The following is a 22,293-nucleotide window of genomic DNA, read 5'->3' on the forward strand; positions in this document are numbered from 1 at the left end:
GAATGGGCTGGTGGGCATCAGTATGCTGCCCCCCTATAAGTGCTGCCTGGTACCCATGGTACCACCCGGTCCCATCATAGGGCCCGGCCCTGGGCATATATCAAGAATATGAAATGTTGGGGTTACAAAGGTTTTCATTTTATTTTACTACATTGGGTTAGGTTTCCTTTGATAATAAAAAACAAAAGCCACTAAATGGTGACCCATTCTTGTCCTGAAAAAAACTTGGTATAATTTGTCTGAATGCACTAAGTACTGCAAAGGTACACTATATTACCAAAAGTATTGGGACACCTCCCTCTGCATGCACATGAACTTTAATGGCATCCCAGTCTTAGTCCGTAGGGTTCAATGTTGGGTCGTCCCAACATTTGCAGCAATAACAGCTTCAACTCTTCTGGGAAGGCCGTCCACAAGGTTTAGGAGTGTGTCTATGGGAATGTTTGACCATTCTTCCAGAAGCCCCTAGTGCATAACTTTACATTTATTGTATTAACATTAAACCTCAACTGCCACATAGTTGCCCAATAAAACAATACATAGGGGTCAGCTTGTAAATTGGAGACATCCTGTAAGGACTTTATTTCACTGCATAGCTTGGTGTCATCTGCAAAGACTGACATGGTAAAATGTAGAGGCTAGAAGAATGGACAGCCGCACTTTCAAAAAAAAAAAACTTAGGTTGTCTTTAAAAAAACTTAGGTTGTCTTTAAAAAAACTTAGGTTGTCTTTATTTTAAAACAGATGGCAAATGCACTACAAAGTACAGCAAAAAATGGAGATAGCAGCCTTACGCGTTTCACACTACGATCAGTGCTTAATCATGGCTGAAAAAGACTGACATGGTACTTTTAATCCCAGATTCTATATCATTGGGGTACACCACTGACTTGTGGTACATCACTGATAACCTTAGACCATTCAGAGTAAGAATCATTAACCACTACTCTCTGAATTTGGTCTTTTAGCCAGTGTGGTCTGACCCTACCCACTTATGATGTAACCGATTAGGAAATGCCTGTGTCAGTGATGTCATAACCCAGTGACATCATGGAGTGGCCCCACCCCTTAAATTATTTAGCGGAGGGAGGCTGATAAATAAACTAAGGAAATGGGCACCCACACACCCGGTGACAAAAATAAATACAATTGTTTACATTCTGCTGTCAACGGAAAACCCGCTGACAGCAGATGAATCATGTTGTTAAGGACACAGCGGCTGCCATTTCCTATCTACATGCACTCCAGCAAGGACTGCATGGCATTTCTCGTGGCTGGATTCCCAATAGTGACAAGTAGAAGAATTCCACAGCTCATACAACCCAAGTTTTTTAAATGGGATAGAGGGGCACCTATTAGCAAAAGTATGTAGACATAAGACCCCCCCCCCCCCCCGCCAGGCCCCCTTAAAGAAGAACTAAACAAAAAAAATATTTGTTAGACCCATAAAAAACTATTATTTCTTTATATTGGCTTTTAAAATTTACAAATGCAGTAATTTAGAAATCAGATGAAAGGTTTAGCGCTGAGAAACACTTTTTGAAAGATAAAAAGTGCATTTTATATACATCTATATAGATCAGACCAAAATGAGGGACAAATGAGGAGGAAAGATGGACAGAGGGACTTTCTTCCAAATCAGGGACAGTTGGGAGCTATGCATGCTTTAGCCATGAGAACACAAGAGCCCAGTGGGCGTGATCCCCCCATTTATAGGGCGCTATGTATAACACCCTGCCAGCCCCTCCCACCAGCCATGATCTGCCTGCACTGCATAGACTACCACAAACCCCAAGTGATGATGTCATGGGATCTAAAATAAGGTATATAATAGAAATAATAGAAAGTTTATAATTAATATTTTAATTAGCATGTTCATGGAGGACAGACCAGTGAAGGCCAGTTAAGGAGATTAAACTTCAGCTTTAAACATTTATTTTTGACACAGATCACAAGACACTGATTTCACAGAATAAGATTTATTTCTTAGTAAAACTCAGATGCCTTTTGAAAACGGTTCCTGGTCTGTGGTCGATTGTGTTTTTATCTGAAAATAAATACAAATAGATCTATTAAACTTTCAGCTGTTAATCAACCAACCAAAATCACGGTAAAACAAGAAAATAACAATAGTAGCAGCATTGCAATATAACACAGATTTCAGGGAGGGGAACACCCAAAAATTTGTTTAAAGGCTCATGACCACAGGGGGCAGATCCACAAAGAGAGTACGCCGGCGTATCTACTGATACGCCAGCGTACTTTCAAATTACCCGCGTCGTATCTTTAGTTTGAATCCTCAAACCAAGATACGACGGCATTTGGGTTAGATCCGACAGGCGTACAGCTTCGTACTCCTTCGGATCTTAGATGCAATACTTCGGCGTCCGCTGGGTGGCGTTCCCGTCGTTTTCCGTGTCGAGTATGCAAATTAGCTATTTCTGACGATCCACCAACGTACGAGCGGCCGTCGCATTCTCTTACGTCGTCTCTAGTCGGCTTTTTCCGGCGTATAGTTAAAGCTGCTGTTTTGCGGCGTATAGTTAGATTTGCCATGTTAAGTATGGCCGTCGTTCCCGCGTTTCATTTGAATTTTTTTTTTTTGCGTAAGTCGTTCGTGAATTGGGATGGACGTAATTTATGTCCAGGTCAAAACCAATGAAGTCCTTGCGACGTCATTTAGCGCAATGCACGGCAGGAAATTTAGGGACGGCCCATGCGCAGTTCGTTCGGCGCGGGGACGCGCTTCATTTAAATGAAACACGCCCCCTACCCGCCCAACTTGAATTCCGCGTCATTACGCTGCTTGAGATACACTACGCCGCCGTAACTTTATGGATTCGAACCAAAGCCAGGTAAGGTACGGCGGCGTAACGTATCTCAGAAAATCCAGCTCTCAAATTTTTGCTGTCGGAAATTCCGACAGAAAAAGTCAGATTGGGCCTACACGCGGTCGGAATTTCCAAACCAAAAGCTCACATCGAACTTTTCTTGTCAGAAATTCCAACCGTGTGTACATGGCATTAGGCAGGTCATAGATGGTGTGAATTTCTTTCCTGCAACTACAGGTTACATGATTCCCCCATTAACATAGACAGTGCTGACAGGGGAATCCCACCTGACAAGATATTGTATTATTCCGGTGGGGGCGGGGAGCCACACCCTCCCGGGCGGGGAGCCATACCCACCCCGGGAAAAGACAGTGATTATTGCTAACGGCCATAGCAACCGCTAGCAATAATCACAAGTAAAACCCAGCAGACTGGTTGTACCCAAGTTGTTTGGACCAGAAGAATTTCTCCCAGGCCATTTTTTGCAATACGGCACTGCGTCGTTTTAACTGACAATTGCATGGTCATACGACATTGTACCCAAATAAAACATTTTTTTTCCCCACAAATAGAACTTTCTTTTGGTGGTATTTGACCACCTCTGCGTTTTTTATTTTTTGCGCTATAAACAAAAAAAGACTGACAATTTAGAAAGAAAGCTATATTTTGTACTTTCTTGCTATAATAAATATCCCCCCCTAAAAAATTCTTCCTCAGTTTTAGACTGATATGTGTTCTACATATTTTTGGTAAATAAAATCGCAATAAACGTATATTGATTGGTTTACGCAAAAGTTATAGCGTACAAAATAGAGAATAGACTTATGGTATTTTTATTGTTTTTTTTACTAGTAATGGCAGTGATCAGCGATTTTTAGCGGTACTGTGACATTGCGGCAGACAGTTTGGACACTTTTGACACATTTTTGGGACCATTGACATTTATACAGCCATCAGTGCTATAAAAATGTACTGATTACTGTGTAAATGTCACTGGAAGGGGTTAGCACTAGGGGGAAATCAAGGGGTTAAATGTGTTCCCTGCTAGGTGTTTCTGTAGGGGCATGTGACTTACTAGAGGAGGAGCCAGATCGCTGCTCCTAGCTAGTAGGAACACACGATCTGTCTCTCCTCTCCTGACAGAATAGGGATTTGTGTGTTTACACACATCACTGTTCTGGCTCTCATGCCTGCGATTGCGTGAGGTCGTCGGACATCACGGCCGCCGTCAGGTATTTGAGAAAACTGTAAGTAAAGATGGACTTATAATTAATTTCTGTAGTACATATCTTTTTTTTTATGGGTGCCCATAGCTCTACTTGCATTACTTACCAGTTTATCATTACACCGTCCTGAGATAAAAGACTTGGCTGGAATTGGTGACACCTCTGTAGGTATCGGCGTAGTGACCCATCTTGGGACAGCCGGAACTGGGGCACGACCTGCAGTTGCCCTGTAACACCACAAAGCAAATTAATAAATTAAGTTAATCTCTAACCTACAAAAGTGTGTTTGGCTGTACACTTCACTAAGTAAATATGGTACTGTCTGTGGCATGCTGCTGAATGATTTTCTGGATGCACACCCTACTGGGACACTTCAGAGATGGGGGAGGGAAGTAGGTCCACTATCAGGGGACCAATGGGAGGAGGCGTTACAAGATGTGGTAACAAGTTCTATGATTTCCTCGCAGAGATTATCCCAACTCTATATACTGTATTTATCGGCATATACCGCACACTTTTTTCCCCTTAAAATAAGGGGAAAATCGTGGGTGCGCGATATACGCCAATACCCGCTTCCCGTGCTCAGTTTGAATGCCTGCGCCGACATATACCGAGTGCAGTACACTCGGCTACATTCGGCCAGGCTCGGCTTCGCTCATGCTCACGCATAAACGTCACAGAGCGTGAGCACGAGCGAAGCCGAGCCTGGCGATTCAACGGCGAGACAGCGTGGGAGAAGCTGGGAGGACACCACCGAAGCCGCAGACGGACGCCGGACCCGACGAGGCCGCCGATGGACGCCGCGCAAGACACCAAAACTGTAAGTACTAAAATGTTTTTCTACAGGAATTGCGGGTCCACATTAGGGGTGCGCGCTATACGCCGGAGCGCGCAATACCCTGATAAATACGGTAATTCTGAGAGCACATTACACTCCAACCAAGCTCCACCATATGGGAGTGACTGCAGAGCAGGGCTCAAGTCCGGCGGGAACGTGTGGGAACGGAGCTTTTGTACTTTTTTCACAGCAGGAACTCAGTTCCCTTTGCAGGACTAGAGCAGCCGAGCCGCCCGAGCCAATCCTTCACTAAGCGGCGATGCCCAGCTCGACTCACTGTCAGGGGCAGGCAAACCTTAGTAATCCTTTATGTTACTGGCCGCTTCCTGTATATGGATTCATCGTGTAGAACTTGCTTCTTTCTAAATCCCGCGATAACTCGCGGCAGACCTCCGCAATGTCTCCTAAGAACAATGACAAAAGCTCCCAGGAGACATTGCGGCATCGAGGAAGTGACGGAATACCCGCACACTACCCTATGAATCCATATACAGGAAGCGGCCAGTAACATAAAGGATTACTAAGGTACAGTGGATCGGAAAAAAAAAATCATGCGGTTTAGTAATTATGCATATGAGCGTATCATTTATTTATTTTTTGGTGGGGGAGTGGATCTTGGGTGGGAGTTCCCACACTTTTTTCCCCCAGGACTTGACCCCTTCTGCAGAGCCTATATGTTATAGATATTAAAGAGATAGGGGAGACCTTATCTATCTCCTATGGAGGTGTCCTAAGTGCCACCAATTCCTGACAGAAGTTATGGGTACCCTTAACAAGAAATTCCAGACCAAGGTACCCCTTGACCCCAAATACAGCTTATTGAGCATTCCTAAAAACATAATTTTGGATGAATATACCCAGGTGGCCTTTACTCGTGCTCTTTTTCAAGCCCATTGAGTATTGCTGCTGCAATGGAAAACATCTGGCTCCCCTTCCCCTCAGCAGTAGGTAACTCACATGGGCAACACACTCCTTTTTCAAAAGTACGTATACCAACGTAGAGGTTGGCTGGGTAAATTTGAAAGATTATGGCACCATGGCTATATACTACAGGTCTTAGCCCCCGAGAACTGGTTCATATGCAGGTGATGCAGTGTTAATTAAACATCTACTCAGTGTGGCTTGTGCTCAATATTTTTTTGGGGGGGGCAGCAAACCAACGCCAGTGCAGCGATCCACATCAACCCCCCCCCCTCTCTGCGGGAGATGGACGGGAATGTGGTGGCAATCAGAGGCCTCCTTACCTAAGGAAGGAGGCAGGTCAGACAGGTCTTCGCTCCGGGCCATTGCTTGTTCTCCAGGCTGAACAGGAAGTGCATCCTGACTGAGACCCGATTGGCCAGGAATCCTAAGTCTTCCTGGCCAATCGTGTCTCAGGAACTGCTTCCTGATTGGCCAGGAGGAGAATAAGGAATACTATAGCGAATATTAATTTGCTATTGTCACACAAGTGTTCTGCGCTCCAAACCCACCACTTTTTTTAAGCCAATTAGGCCTCGTACACATGACCGAACATGTCTGCTGAAACTGGTCCGCGGACATGTTCGGTCGTGTGTAGGGCCGACCGGACAATTTTCCGATGGTCAGTATGACTCATCGGACATGTCCGCTGGCCCGAGAACCCGCGCATGATGTCGAAATGATTCGACGCATGCGTGGAAGCTTTGACCTTCCGCGTCAGAGAACGTCGGTGTCGTATACGTCACCGCGTTCTCTCTCCGCGGGGATTTCGGCTTGATGGTGTGATTTCGGTCTGTGGACCGTTTTCATCGGACATGTCCCCTCGTCTGTACGAGGCATCAGAGTCTCATGCCGTGTACATACGATCGTTTTTAATGGTCTAGAAAAAACAAAGTTTTTTTCAACCCGATTATTGTTAAGCCTGCCTTGCTTACACACGATTGTGAAAAAAAAATGCTCTAGCAAAGCGCGGTGACGTACAACACGTACAACGGCACTATAAAGGGGAAGTAGCATTCGGATGGCACCACCCTTGGGGCTGCTTTTGCTGAATCGCGCTTTTCAGTCTTCGTGCTTTTCAGTCTGTTACAGCGTGATGAATGTGCTATCTCCATTACGAACGCTAGTTTTACCAGAAACTTGCTTCTGAGCATGCGCGTTATTTTCACGTCGTTAAATCCCACACACGACCATTTTTTACGATATTAAAAACGACAACGTTAAAAACGACGTGAAAATTTAGAGCATGTTCTAAATTTTTAATGCCCATTTTTAAAGTCGCGAAAAATGCTCTGGAGCCTACACACGAATGTTTTTAATGACATAAAAAAAAATATGTCGTTTTTCACATCGCGAAAAACGGTCGTGTGTATGCGGCACCAGGCTCTAATCATGTGCTTAAAAAAAAAACATTGCAATCCATGCATCCGGGTCCCTGCATGTAGATACACGCCCTTGCTCTTGCTCCCCCTATGGATGGGCAGCCACTGCCTTTACTGTATATTTCACTGATATATTTCATAGTGCTGTACAGAGAAGACTGATCCAGTCACATCAGGCTCTGTACCAGAGAAGCTTACACTCTAATGTCCCCATCACATTCACATACTGTAATTATACATTTATTTAGCTCTGATATATACTGCAGTGTTGTACACAGAACACAGAGCCAGTCACATCAGTCTCTGTGCCAGAAGAGCTTACACTCTAATGTCCCCATCACATTCACATACTGTAATTATACATTTATTTAGCTCTGATATATACTGCAGTGTTGTACACTGAGCCAGTCACATCAGTCTCTGTGCCAGAAGAGCTTACACTCTAATGTCCCAACATAATCACACTCCATTATTATACAGTTATATAGCTCTGACATATACTGCAGTGCTGTACAGAGAACACTGAGCCAGTCATATCAGTCGCTGTACCAGAGAAGCTTACGCTCTAAAATCCCACCACAGTCACACACTATTAGAAGCTTACGTTCTAATGTCCCACCTATTATTAATTTACATTTATATAGCATTCACAGTGCTATACAGAAAACATTGAGCCGTTTTCAAAATTTTCTGTCCCAAAGGAGCTCACACTCCAATGTCCCCACCACATTTACTGTATATAACTCTATTAGCCAGATTCAGGTAGCTTTACACCGGCGTATCAGTAGATACGCCGTCGTAACTCTGAATCTACGCCGTCCTAAATGTAAGCGGATTCTGGAAACCAGATACGCTTAAATTAGGCTAAGATACGAGCGGCGTGAGTCTCCTACGCCGTCGTATCTTAAGGTGCAATATTTAGGCTGGCCGCTAGGTGGCGCTTCCGTTGAGTTCGGCGTAGAATATGCAAATAACTAGATACGCCGATTCAGAAACGTACGTGCGCCCGGCGCATTTTTTTTACGTCGTTTACGTACGCCTTTTTCCGGCGTGAAGTTAGTCGAACAAATAGCTGGCCTAGTCAATGTTAAGTATGGCCGTCGTTCCCGCGTCGAAATTTGAAATTTTTACGTTCACGTCGAAACCAATATGTCCTTGCGGCGTGATTTGGAGCAATGCACACTGGGATATGTACACGGACGGCGCATGCGCCGTTCGTAAAAAACGTCAATCACGTCGGGTCACCAATCATTTACATAAAACACGCCCCCTCATCCTCATTTGAATTAGGCACGCTTACGCCGGCCCCATTTACGCTACGCCGCCCTAACTTAGGAGGCAAGTGCTTTGTGAATACACTACTTGCCTCTCTGACTTACGGCGGCGTATCGTAAATACGATACGCTATGCCGCCTCAAAGATGCGCCCGGCTACCTGAATCTAGCTATAAGTGTTGTACAGAGAACAGTGAGACAGTCCCATCAGTCTCTGCACTATAGGAGCTTACAATCTAATGTGTCCCATCAGGACCTTGCTGTATGTATGCTGAGCTGTTGGTATGATGTAGAGCAGAGAAGGTGTCAGGTACTCGGAGGCAGAGAAAGATAAAATGCGTTTATTGATTTTGTGATTTCAGGAGTCTACGGTTTTTACCCAACACCCCACGTCTCCCTTTAGCCTAGTAACAGGAACTTACCGCCATGTAATTCTCCCAGCTGCTGCAGGGATAGCTGACATAGGCGCTCGGATTGGTGATACTATGGAGGTAATATACTTTGGCAGCATCATGGTTACACAAGAGGGAGGCATATGTTGCTGGAAAAAGTTCAGACAGAAATAGGTTAACACTAAACTCCAGGCAGATTATTAATTATTATCATTATTATGTATTAACATTTATTACATATTTTTGAGTTTTCTAATAGAGTGGGGAAAGGTTAGACCCTCTGCCAGGTTTGTACTGCTGTCTGAGTTCCCTGATCATAACATGAGAAAAAAATGAGGGGGGGGGGGCATATAAGAAAGGGAGGAGAAGCAGGAAGAAGATAAGGTTCACCCACCCACACTGGGCACTCTAAGGCCCCGTACACACGTCCGAGGAACTCGACGGGCAAAACTCATCGTTTTGCTCGTCGAGTTCTGTGTGAAGCCGCCGAGGATCTCGGCGAGCCAACTTTCCTCATCGAACAACGAGGAAATAGAGAACATGTTCTCTATTTGGCTCGACGAGGAACTCGTCGGCTTCCTCAAGTTTCTGGCTGAATTCTGCCTAGAAACTCGGTCGTGTGTACGGGGCCTCAGACCTGGGAACTCAACACAGGGATGGTGCGAACCCCTCACAATGGGCACAACAGGTGGGCAGATCTAGGACCCCCTCATTATGGGTACATCAAGTGTGCAGTGTCGGGAACTCAGTTCTGAGATGGTGGAAACTACTCATAATAGGCACAGTAGGTGTGCAAAGCTGAGAACACAGCAAAGGGATTTCACTAATGAAATCTCCGAGAGATACAGACTGTGATTGGTTTTCAGCACCTACCAAACACTGACATACTGTATCAGTTCTGAGTGGACTGACCCTCAAAGCACGCTACCACTACCATCATTCATCCACTATGTGTACTCTGCATGTTACAGACCTGTTATGCCAATGACTTACTTGGATCACTCAAGATTTCTTCTTTGGTAAATTCAACATTCTTGTAGGACTGACATTCAGGCATGTCCACACCACCATTGGGGAAGAAATCCACATGACCGATGACCTGACTCATCCCCAAACCTGCAAGATACAATTTCATGGCAGTACAATGTAATACATGTAGGATATATTTGTATAAGAAGGTGGGAAGTAAAGATAGAGTAAACTCTCTGGTAGAAGTGAACTTTTCCCATAGTCTGCAAGTACTAAACTGCACAGTACCACTGCCTACTATTTTTCTATCACTACTACTACCTACTACTACTCTACTACTACCTACTACTACTCTACTACTACTACTACCTACTACTACTGCACTACTACTGTCTATTCCCGAAAATAAGACCTACCCCGAAAAAAAGACCTACCGTTATTTTCCAGGAGGGCTGCAATATAAGCCCTACCCAGAAAATAAGCCCTAGTTAAAAAATGCTTGTAAAATCCTATAATCCACTCTATTACAGTATTATATAATGTACAATGTGTGTGTTTCTCTAATATAACTGCGGGGAAGAGAGCTCCGGCGGGTCACAGAAGTGCAGAACGGCGCTATAATGAAGGTATTTGGCACAATTATGTAGCACTACCCCTGGAGGAGCTGCTAGTTGGTTTTGGGCAGCATGTTACCTCGTGGCTCTTCCACCAGCCTAGGGTGTATGGTGAATGTAGCAGCAATTGAATGTCCACGACAGGCGTCTTTTGCTGTGCTCTTTATTACCCAGCCGGGTAAAAACATTAAAACTTGTGATGAAGAGTAGAGGTGAAGTAGAAGGAGAAATAGCAGACTCAGGCGTAACAATAGGGAAACAGTCCTGCTCCCAACAAAACTTTGTATTCCTCACCACTCCAGCCAGAGTGGGCATAGCGTACCCGGACATGCCCACTCTCACTGACCTGGCAGCCAGGGTATCGCTCGAACTGGAAGGAAAAGTCTCTGCCACAGACCCTCCTGAAATGGACTCAGGGAAAAGCCTCTGCCACAGGCCCTCTCTGTGATTGTGATTACGGAGATGATCCTCCTTGATAGAATTAGCCTGGATCTCCTTCAGATAGTTTTCAGGTACCGACTGACAGGTGGCCAGCCTCTCAGTGTCCGGCTACCTTGATCCCCGGTGGTTTGTCGAGACCCTATTGGATCGCCAAACTTTCTTTGGCTCTCCTCAGATGGACTCCCCACCGAACAGCTATCTCGCTTGGGATCCTCAGAATTGGGAACCCAGACGACTACTGGGCCCCCTGCCACATCTTAAATGGTCCCGGAACCATGAACGTGGCACGTGGCGCGTGCACCACGGCCTGGAAGGCCATTTCGCCAGGGCGCCGTGATGCACAGTCACCCTAAAGGTGGGTGCCACGCTCCGAAGAAGAACCCAGAACAATGACGTCTGCCCCCTAAATACCCTCCCCCAGCATGCACAGCGAGGCTCAACCATCCTGATTGGCTGCTGGGGAAGAGCGCCCAAACCTCGACTCCACTGCTGCCACCCATCGCCCTGAGGTAGGAACTACACCCCAGCAACAATAGACAGCCCACAGCCCACTACCTTTTAAGTAACCAGGTGCTACAATTATATTACAGAAACACACACATTGTACATTATATAATACTGTAATAGAGTGTATTATAGGATTTTACAAGCATTTTATCTCTGTTCACACTGGAGATTCTTGTCAGGCAGGGAGAGAGAGGGGGAGAGAAGACAGCACATTACATGGTAAGACCCACCCTGAAAATAAGCCCTACTCTGTCTTTTTTTGGCAAAATTAATATAAGGCCCAGGCTTATTTTCGGGGAAACACGGTACTACCTTTTACCTACTACGACTACTCTTTTGCCTAGTACACACGTGCAGGATTTCCGACGGGTAAAGTTCCCATCGGAAATCCTGAAGGGAAAGCTGAGAACCTGCTTGGTCAGTCTTTACCCCTACACACGGCCGGTTTTCCCGACAGGAAAACTGCGATGGAGCTTTGGTCGGGAATCCCGGCCGTGAGTATGCTCCATCGCAGTTTTTCCCATAGGAAAACTGCCATAAACCACCAGGGGGGAAAAAAGAGAGCAGGTTCTCTTTTTTTGTCCGGTGGTTTTTGGCCAGTTTTCTTGTCAAAAAAACTGCGAGGAGCATACACACGGCCGGGATTCCCGACCAAAGCTCCGTCGCAGTTTTCCCGTCGGGAAAACCAGCTGTGTGTACAAGGCTTTTTACTACTACTACTACTACTCTACTATTACCTACTACCTACAACTATTCTACCACTTCTAGTATTACTACTACCTACTACTACTACTACACTGTATCTACAACTACCTGCTACTAATCTATTACTATTGCTGCTACTACTTCCTACTGTGCTGTTCTTCAGTGATAATGGGTCCAAGATCCTGTCACCACTGCTTCCCCCAGCATAGACGATTCTTCTGGTTCCCATGGCACTCCTCTTCGGACATTAAGTGGTCAATAATGATTTGCATGCACGGGAATTACACTCTCTACACGCACATTATCCTGATTTTTTTTTTTTTTTTTTTATCATTACAATTGTTTAGTAATACTGACCCAAGTTGGTCAGGATATCTCCAGCATCGGTGTGGATGACATCAACGAATGTAGCATCCGTCAGATCCAACCTGACCTCTGCGGGTGTGTTCTGGAAGTATGGCTCAGCGGGATCCAGACCTGCCCAGATAGGAAGCATACAATATGAGATTTCCACACATTTCCTTATTAACATCCTCATATACTGACCGTACAGTCCCTCTGATCCATGAGACCCCACCCCCTCGAGGACACATTATCTTAAGCCATGTAAACACGCTTTGATTTTCGGACGACAGAACGTCAGATTTTTGTGGCATGCTAGTCCCATGTCGAAAGTGAAGAGATTACTAACCACTAGGCAAACTAGGCAGCCACCTAAGGCACCCTGCTGCCTATGGCGCCCAGCCACTTTTGTTCCTACTCTCTTCTCTCTGCAGCAAGCAACTAAGTCTCAGCATCAGCAGGCAGCCGCTGCTCCGTTCGCACACAGTGTCAGAAGTTAAGAATGGCACTTCAACCCTCAACTACGGTAGGTTCCCACCTACATTTATTTGCTTGTTGGATCAGTAGGTTTTGGTGGTGACATTCACTATTATATTATTGATTCTGTTGGGTTCCATTTGTGGAGTCCTGGGACCATATTTGGATTAAAGTATTAGGTGCCCAGGCACCCTGATTGCAGCTAAGTATGATAAACATGCTGTGAAATTTGGTTGAAAAAATGCTGTAAGGCGTGCATTAAGGTCAGAATACCACAACAGAACATGTAAAAGGGTTTACACTGTGTTATCCTGTCTGTGTAGCCCCCCCCCCCCCCATCAGTTGTCACCTGTGATTCGGCTAATGCCTTTCATTCTCTTCCCGGCCTCTCCAGCAGCGTGTGACCCCAGACTGTGTCCGATCACATGGACTTTGGAAGGAGAATATCCAAGCTTTTCCTAATAAGAAATTAGAAATATGAAAAGGTATAAAAGCGTTCTAAAAGAAACAGCTTATTTCAATTCAAGGACATTTTCTGCTAATAGTAATAAAATTAAGGATTAGCAAAGTATTTAAAAAAAAAAGTAGATATAGAAAGCTGGACATTGCCATGGGGCACATGTACCCAAAGCCAAAATTGGAAAAAAGCAAAAAGTAATGTACAGCAGGAAAAGGGTATTTTCATGTTGCTTCAACATGCAATTGTGATAATAAAAATTGTCACTTACTGAAAGGTTAAAAAAAAGCATGAAACCCTTCTCTTCCATGTGTAAACATGCATGCCCTGGCAGAAAACTTGACAGTTTGGCATTGATATTAAAAATATAACCGATCGTGCCAAAAAACTGTCTTTTATTTAAGGATAGCGATAACATGAAGCCAATTATTATCACATACTGTAGTTGTTTGGCTCCTTTTTAAATCATGACAACAGAAATCATGCAAATGGCCCCGATCAAATGTTTACATACCCTGGAATATTTAGCCTTGGTACAGAAACACAAGGTTAATTTTCCACCTCTGTCGCTTTTTAAATTGCAATTAGTGTCTGTGTATAAATAGTCAATTTGTTTGTAAGCTCTCATGTGTATGCACTGAGCAGGCTTGAATACGGAGCAATGGGGAGCAGAAAAAGAACTGTCAAAAGACCTGCATAGCAAGGCAATGGAACTTTATAAAGATGGTAAGGATATCAAAGATAGCCAAAACCTTGAATATGCCAGTCAGTACAGTAATTTGAGGATCTCTTAATACCAATCCAAGGTCAGGTAGACCAGAAAAGATTTCAGCCACAACTGCCAGAAGAATTTTTTGGGATATAAAGAAAAACCCACAGGTAAACTCAGGAGAAACGCATGCTGCTCTGGAAAAAGATAGTGTGGTTGTTTCAAGGAGCACAATACGACGATAATTTAACAAAAATTAATTGAATGGTCGAGTTGTCAGAAAAAAGCCTTTACTGTGCTGATGCTACAAAAAAACCCAGTTACAATATGCTCAACACCTTGACACTAGACATGTGCACAGAATTTTTTTTCGTTTTTTTTTGTTCTGTTTCGTATTGTTCTGTAGGTTCGTTTCCGTTCGTTTTTCGTAAGACGCCCGTTTTCCTGTTCGTTCCCGTTCGTTTTTCGTACGACGAGATTTTTCCGTATTCCGATCGTTTGGTATTTTCGTTACCGTTTTATTTTCGTACATAAATAAACGGGATGGTTCGTTATTCTGTTTAATTCATGTTCGTTACTTGTTAGACAATAATTTTCGTGAATTTTCGTCAATGATTTGCATTCTGTGTTTTGGATTCCTTTTTCTGTTCGTGTTTTCGGTCGTGTGTTCGTGTGACATCTATGACAATTTGTTGTGGATGTCATGTGGGCATGCGACTGAAGATACGAACAGAAAAAGGATTTTCATCATTTTGTACTTTGGTAAATATATCGTGGGATTCGCGGCACTTTCAACACGCGGCTCATCCATATTAACGATTGTTAAGCCCCATACACTTGGTCAGACTTTTTTAACAACAAACATAAAAACGATCGTTTTCCGTTCGTTCTCAGAAAATTTGTTCGTTTTTAAACTCCATCAGAAAACCATTTTTGGGTTCAAAAGTCTGGCCAACTGATCTCCCTTCAGATGAAAATCCACAGAAAAGTTTATTTGGCTTTACTGTACTACTCAGCACAAAAGAGAAGCTGCTTTACTAACTACACTCACTGCCCATTCAAAAAAACGAAAATTACATCTGTGGCAAGGGATTTGCATTCTGTGTTTTGGATCCTTTTTCTTTTGGTGTTTTCGGTCGAGTGTTCGTGTGACAGCGGGTCTTTTGTTGTGGATGTCGTGTGAACATACGGCTGAGGATACGAGCAGAGAGGGGATTCAAACAGGATACAGAATGCAAATCTTTTGTTGTAGGTGTAATTTTCGTTCTTTTGCCGTTTTCGTTTTGTCGTATTTTCGTCAGATCGTTCGTTCGTATTTGCGGTTGTTCGTTATGCGGCTCATTCGTAATCCCGTCGTTTTCGTATTTTGGTGCTTTAATTTTTTCGTATGTACACATTATTCTGCGGGTACGAAAATTAACATTTTCGTACGAAAATAACATTCGTATGAACGGGAATGCACATATCTACTTGACACACCTCGCAGCTTCTGGCACACTGTAATCTGGAGCAACGAGACCAAAATAGAGCTTTATCGTCACAACCATAAGCGATATTGTTGGAGAGGGGTCAACAAGGCCTACAGCGACAAGAATACCATCCCCACTGTGAAGCATGGTGGTGGCTCACTGATGTTTTGGGGGTGTGTGAGCTCTAAAGGCACATGCAATCTTCTAAAAATTGATGGCAAGATGAATGCAGCATTGTTTCAGAAAATACTGGCAGACAATGTGCATTCTTCTCAAGCTGGGCATGCACTTGGTGTAACGGATTATGGACTATTCTGCCTGGACATTGATAATAACTGCAGGACTTGTTACAGTTGGATTTACCACATTGTATTCTGAGCACAAAGGGTTAATTGGACAAGTATCTTTTCATTGTTGAATGCTAATGTTCCCTTCGCATACCTAATGAACCCTCTTTTGTGTGCAGGTAAACAGCCCCCCTGTGAGGTGTATGCTGATGGGGATTATGTGTGAGTGATAATTGTTTTAAAGGTTAATTGAATTCTATGTGCCTGGCCAGGAAATGTTAAGTGGGGTGAGGTGCCGAAGCGGCTAGAAACTGGCCAAGTGATTAATTCAAGGAGATGTCATTGTTTCAGGGGGTCTGTGTTGAAGCCCCCTACTGGGAAAAGGGGAGGGCGGAAACTGTCATTGTTCTTGTAACAGTTGTAAGCAGATATAAGCAGGTGAAATATGCCAAATAAAGTCAGTCTGCTTGACCCTCCAAACGTAGCACGTCTCGTTTCTTGGAAGGGCGTTCGATGGGATATACCGGCGGTACCTGCATATCGCAGCTTGCCAGGGAAAAGGACGTCTCCAACGGCCGATACCCCTCACTACCAGGGGGTAGCCGTTACATTGGTTGGCAGTAGTGGGATGGTCCTTTTATCCAAAGAGCAAGTTCTGAATGGAGTCGCAGTACGCCAGGCTGAAAAGATCCACACTGAAAGATCTATTGGAGATTCGTGGTAGGAGCGCCAGCAACAGACCACGGAGGGAGCTGATAGCTGAACTGCTGGGGCTGGACGAAATGGATAGATCCATGGAAGGAACGGAGCCCCTTGCACCGGTCAGCGAAGAAGATGTAATTACTGGGATTGTACAGCGGAGATTATCCTTGTATCCAGAAACGTCCGTGGAACTAATCAACCAGCTGTTCCGGGAAGCAAGGGAAGAAATACAAACGAAGAGGGGACAAGAACTGGAACTGGTAAGAGCGAGACAGCCCATTACACCTGCAGTTCCTACCCCCCCACCCGCTGCTACAGGAAAGAAAATACCGTTCACTGCATTTAAAGCTTTTGTAGAAAGTGAGGAGGAAATCGATGGATATTTGGCGGACTTTGAGAGGCAGTGCTCACTACACCAGGTACCACCAGACCAATGGGTCACTATTTTGTCGGGGAAATTGTCGGGCAAAGCCAACGAAGCCTTTCGGGCTCTCGCTCCAGAGGATATTTTACAATATCAGCAAGTTAAAAAGGCGCTGCTAACCCGATATGCCGTAACGCCAGAAGCCTACCGCCGGCGCTTCCGGGAGTCCAAGAAGATGGCTGTGGACTCCCACATGGAATGGGCCAACCAGTTACAAAGGGTGGCATCCCTTTGGGTCCAAGGGTGCAAGGCCAACACCGGGGAGGAAGTATTGCAGCTGTTCCTAATGGAACATTTCTTCCAAGACCTGGCCGCAGACATACAAGACTGGGTACGAGATTGCCGTCCCGCTAACTTAAACGAGGCGGCTCGGCTAGCAGATGAGTACGCGGAGACAAGGAAAGTAAGCCAGGGTACGACGCGGCTGGCTCAGAAGGTAGAACCGCGTACTCCAACCGTCACCCCACGCCCAGAGTTTCGGGCTCCAGTCCCACCACGTCCTCAGGGGCCTAGCAACTACCCCCGGGATTCGCCTAGGGTGACGTGCCATCACTGCAGCGACACGGGACATATTGCTCGTTATTGCCCTTTGAGAGCTACAAATAACAACTGGAGACGCACAACACCCAACACAGAGGTCACTCCATCACGTCCCTCTGCGGCCCACTGCCTGGAGACCGAGGGGGGCCCTGAGGAATGTCTGGGAATTTGGTATGAGGCAGACCCAATACAAGTGGCCTCTCCGGATAACCGTCAGCATCACCGTCAGGAGGTACGAGTGAATGGACAAGTAGCACAAGGCTTAAGAGATTCCGGGACTACTATCACTCTGATTCAAAAACATCTGGTAAAGCCAGAGAACGTGTCCACTCGCACAGTTGCCGTCCGGGTCGCAGGGGGTGCTGTATTTCGCGTACCCACCACCCGTGTGCACTTAGACTGGGGAGCCGGGTCAGGAAAGACCACAGTTGGTATCATGGACAACCTACCTGCCGAGGTGGTGCTGGGCAACGACATTGGCCCTCTGACTTATTTACCTACACCTGCTGCTGCTTGTCCCGGGACCACCCGCGTTGCTGGAATCAACCCGCTTGCTGCTGAGAACCGGGTAAGACTACCTTCCCCGACATGTACTGTAGATCCGGCACAATATCACAGTCTAAAATGGGAATGTGACAAGTTGGCCAGTGAGAAATCAGAGATGCAACGACACTATGTCATGTATTATGAGATGTCCCGTGGCTTGAATATTGAAATGCACAAACAGGCGGAAATTGTCAAAAGATTAAATGGGATTTGCATCCAGGTGGTGCCGTATCTGTCCCAAGAGCATCAGCAACAGGTTTTGGGAGCCATTGAGAGAGCAAAGCAAGTGACTGTTCCAGAATTGAATTCTATTCTTCACCGTCACCATCAGCTACCGACCTGGTAAGCCAATGGGAAGGCCGACGGACTGTCCAGGCAAACGGAACTTTTACCCTAACAGCAGACCGGACATCCCCAAGTTGATCCGAAAAGGATCAATCCGGGTCTGCCGAAGTGTTCCACAAAAGGGGGGCAGTGTAACGGATTATGGACTATTCTGCCTGGACATTGATAATAACTGCAGGACTTGTTACAGTTGGATTTACCACATTGTATTCTGAGCACAAAGGGTTAATTGGACAAGTATCTTTTCATTGTTGAATGCTAATGTTCCCTTCGCATACCTAATGAACCCTCTTTTGTGTGCAGGTAAACAGCCCCCCTGTGAGGTGTATGCTGATGGGGATTATGTGTGAGTGATAATTGTTTTAAAGGTTAATTGAATTCTATGTGCCTGGCCAGGAAATGTTAAGTGGGGTGAGGTGCCGAAGCGGCTAGAAACTGGCCAAGTGATTAATTCAAGGAGATGTCATTGTTTCAGGGGGTTTGTGTTGAAGCCCCCTACTGGGAAAAGGGGAGGGCGGAAACTGTCATTGTTCTTGTAACAGTTGTAAGCAGATATAAGCAGGTGAAATATGCCAAATAAAGTCAGTCTGCTTGACCCTCCAAACGTAGCACGTCTCGTTTCTTGGAAGGGCGTTCGATGGGATATACCGGCGGTACCTGCATATCGCAGCTTGCCAGGGAAAAGGACGTCTCCAACGGCCGATACCCCTCACTACCAGGGGGTAGCCGTTACACTTGGACTTTCCAGCTTGACAAAATTCCCAATCACAAGGCAAAGTTGAACCTCCAGTGGTTACAGCAAAAAAAGGTGAAGGTTCTGGAGTGGTCACATCACAGTCTCCTGACCTTAATATCATGAAGCCTCTCTGTGGAGATCTCAAACGTGTGGTTCATGCAAGCTGACCATGACTTTGCATGACCTGGTGGCATTTTGCCAAGACGAATGGGCAGCTATAACAATTTGGGGGCCTCAAAGACAACTATTACAAAAGACTGCACACTGTCATTGATGCTAAAGGGGGCAATGCACAGTATTAAGAACTAAGGGGATGCAGACTTTTGAACAGGGGGCATTTCAATTGTTTACTTGACAACATTGACTGCCCTGGAATTGGCTCTGTAATGGTAAAAACATTTCACTATTCATCCAAGTGTGTTTTTCATTTCGAATTAGTGCTGGGAACATTCCCCCATATTTTTTAGCAAACCCCAGTCACCTGCACCCAGTTACCATGGAATGTGCCTACTTCACTAGCAAACTAGCCCTTAATCCATTATAGAAAAATGTACTCTTGTTCTCAGTTCAGTTTTCTTCCAACCCCCACTTGCAAAAGACCCCAAAATGCATTGAACATTTTCAGAACAATTTTATATTGAAATAAAAAATGTAATTTAAAAGAATTCTCAACTATACATCTGGCACTCTCTTTACACTGTCAAACGTACTGCCGTCATTACAAGGATCTCGGTTTTTTGGAAACATTGGATTTCAGAATGAGCCTCTTCACCAAAATATCAACAGACCTTAACCACTTGCCGCCCGCCAATGACATATTGACGTCGGCAAAGTGGTTGTAGAATTCTGACTGGACGTCATATGACGTCCTCAGGATTCTGAGCACCCCGGGGGCGCGCATCGCGGCGATCGTTGTTGCAGGGTGTCAGTCTGACACCCCGCAACACCGATCAAGGTAAAGAGTCTCTCACGGAGGCTCTTTACCACGTGATCAGCCGTGTCCAACCATGGCTGATCACGATGTAAACATGAAGAGCCGTTGATGGCTCTTCCTCACTCGCGTCTGACAGACGCGAGTAGAGGAGAGCCGATCGGCGGCTCTCCTGACAGGGGGGTTCGCGCTGATTGTTTATCAGCGCAGCCCCCCCTCAGATCGCCACACTGGACCACCAGGGAAGCCCACCCTGGACCACCAGGGAAGGGCAAAAAAAAAAGGGGGGGCAAAAAAAAAAATCAGAAAAAAAAAGCATTAAAAAATAAAAAAGATGCCAATCAGTGCCCACAAATGGGCACTGACTGGCAACATGGGTAAATCAGTGCCTCCCCACAGTGTCCATCAGTGCCACCCCACAGTGTCCATCCATGCCCAGTGCCCACCTATCAGTGCCCATCTGTGCCACCCATAAGTATCCATCAGTGCCACCCATAAGTGCCGCCCATGAGTGCCCATCTGTGCCACCCATGAGTGCCCATCAGTGCCGCCCACGAGTGCCCATCAGTGCCGCCCATGAGTGCCCATCAGTGCCGCTTATGTGGGCCCATCATTGCCGCCTATGTGTGCCCATCAGTGCCGCATACCAGTGCCGCCAATCAGTGCCACCTCATCTGTGCCCGTCAGTACTACCTCATCGATGTCCATCAGTGCCATCTCATCAGTGCCGCCATATCAGTGCCCGTAATTGAAAGAGAAAACTTACTTATTTACAAAAAAATGAACAGAAAAATTTAAAACATAATTTTTTTTTCTAAATTTTCAGTCTTTTTTTAGTTGTTGCGCAAAAAAACGCAGAGGTGATCAAATACCACCAAAAGAAAGCTCCATTTGTGGGGAAAAAAGAACGCCAATTTTGTTTGGGTACAGTGTAGCATGACCGCGCAATTGCCATTCAAAGTGCGACAGTGCTGAAAGCTGAAAATTGGCTTGGGCGGGAAGGTGCGTAAGTGCCTGGTATGGAAGTGGTTAATACCTACCAATATTTAAATTCACCACTACACCAACATATTTTCATTAAAATTAAATGTTTCAAGGCAGAATGTGATTATCCAAAAACAGGAAGTTGTAAACCCCCATGTTCTGATTTGCCATGAAGTCTGGCAGGTGTCCAATTTTCAAGTTACATGGCAATGGGTTTGAACTGTTAAATCATCAACATTCATTAGGAAGCCACCTGGATGAGCAATGAAGCATCTTCAAAATCACAGAACAAGTCCAACTACTACTAAGCATATCATAACTTGGAAATATAAGAACCTTCACAAACTTACCGATAAATAGTTAACAAAATAGGCAATTTCTGCCCCCACAACGCGGATATTGTTAGCAGCTTGGGAATAAGTAGTGCGGGATCCTCCGGCCCAGTCCACGGCAATGCAGTTCACATCTTCAACCTGAAACAGGGTCTGAGCACCAGAAACAGAGGCTGGTTACACTTTCTTGCTTTGATGTACACAGTATGTACACAATATGGCCAAACGTATGTGAACCCTTGACCTTCCCACCTACACTTCAACATAAAACCTGGTTTGACTAGTTTAGTGTAGAGGAACTCAAGTGGCCTTCACAAAGCCCTGACCTCCATCCTGCTGAATGACTGAATTAGAAATCTGATTGCGAGCTGATCTGACCTTACAAATGTTCTTTTGGTTGAATGTACACAAATTCCCATGGATACATTCCTAAATCTTGAAAAAAGCCCTCAGAAAAGATTGGATGCTGTTATCGCTACAAAGGTGGGGGAAGGGAGGTTCCAAATTAACTGTCAAGGACACATGGCAGTCAGTGGCCCTAGCTGCATTGAAACAGAGACAATTCAGAGGTGCTTCCTGGTTGGCTAGAGTTGGCGCCAAGACCACAAGTTCCTACCCCAGCTGTTCCAACTTTTGTTCCCCTTGTGGGTTCTTGAATATTGTACTTCAGGGATAGATACCCTATATATTGGGCCTAGAAAACCTAGCTTCATACAATGCTAGGGTTTGTGTTCATGCTTGGGAAAATTACAAATTTATCCTGAACATCCTGAACGTCACAGAATAAGTTCTAAAAAGCTAGAACCCAACAACTGCAATATTGTCACTGCTATAGGAACTGCTGTAATCAGATTCAATCCTCCAGCCACCATT

The 22,293-nt window shown here is 45.2% G+C and overlaps 1 protein-coding gene across 1 annotated transcript in view; it reads right to left on the minus strand.

Moving 5' to 3' along the window:
* Positions 1 to 1,918: 1,918 nt before the first annotated feature.
* Positions 1,919 to 22,293, minus strand: part of LOC120946810 (pancreatic triacylglycerol lipase-like) — a 33,198-nt gene continuing 12,823 nt past the window's right edge. Inside the window, exons 5-11 of the mRNA XM_040361527.1 lie at positions 21,439 to 21,573; positions 13,308 to 13,416; positions 12,497 to 12,616; positions 9,897 to 10,019; positions 8,934 to 9,052; positions 4,164 to 4,284; positions 1,919 to 2,047 (exon numbers count right to left, since the gene is read on the minus strand). Coding sequence (XP_040217461.1) covers positions 4,174 to 4,284; positions 8,934 to 9,052; positions 9,897 to 10,019; positions 12,497 to 12,616; positions 13,308 to 13,416; positions 21,439 to 21,573 — 717 coding nt within the window. The 3' untranslated portion in view covers positions 1,919 to 2,047; positions 4,164 to 4,173. The remainder of the gene's footprint in view (positions 2,048 to 4,163; positions 4,285 to 8,933; positions 9,053 to 9,896; positions 10,020 to 12,496; positions 12,617 to 13,307; positions 13,417 to 21,438; positions 21,574 to 22,293) is intronic.

Source organism: Rana temporaria, chromosome 8, assembly GCF_905171775.1.
Source record: "Rana temporaria chromosome 8, aRanTem1.1, whole genome shotgun sequence".
NCBI classification, from domain to species: domain Eukaryota; kingdom Metazoa; phylum Chordata; class Amphibia; order Anura; family Ranidae; genus Rana; species Rana temporaria.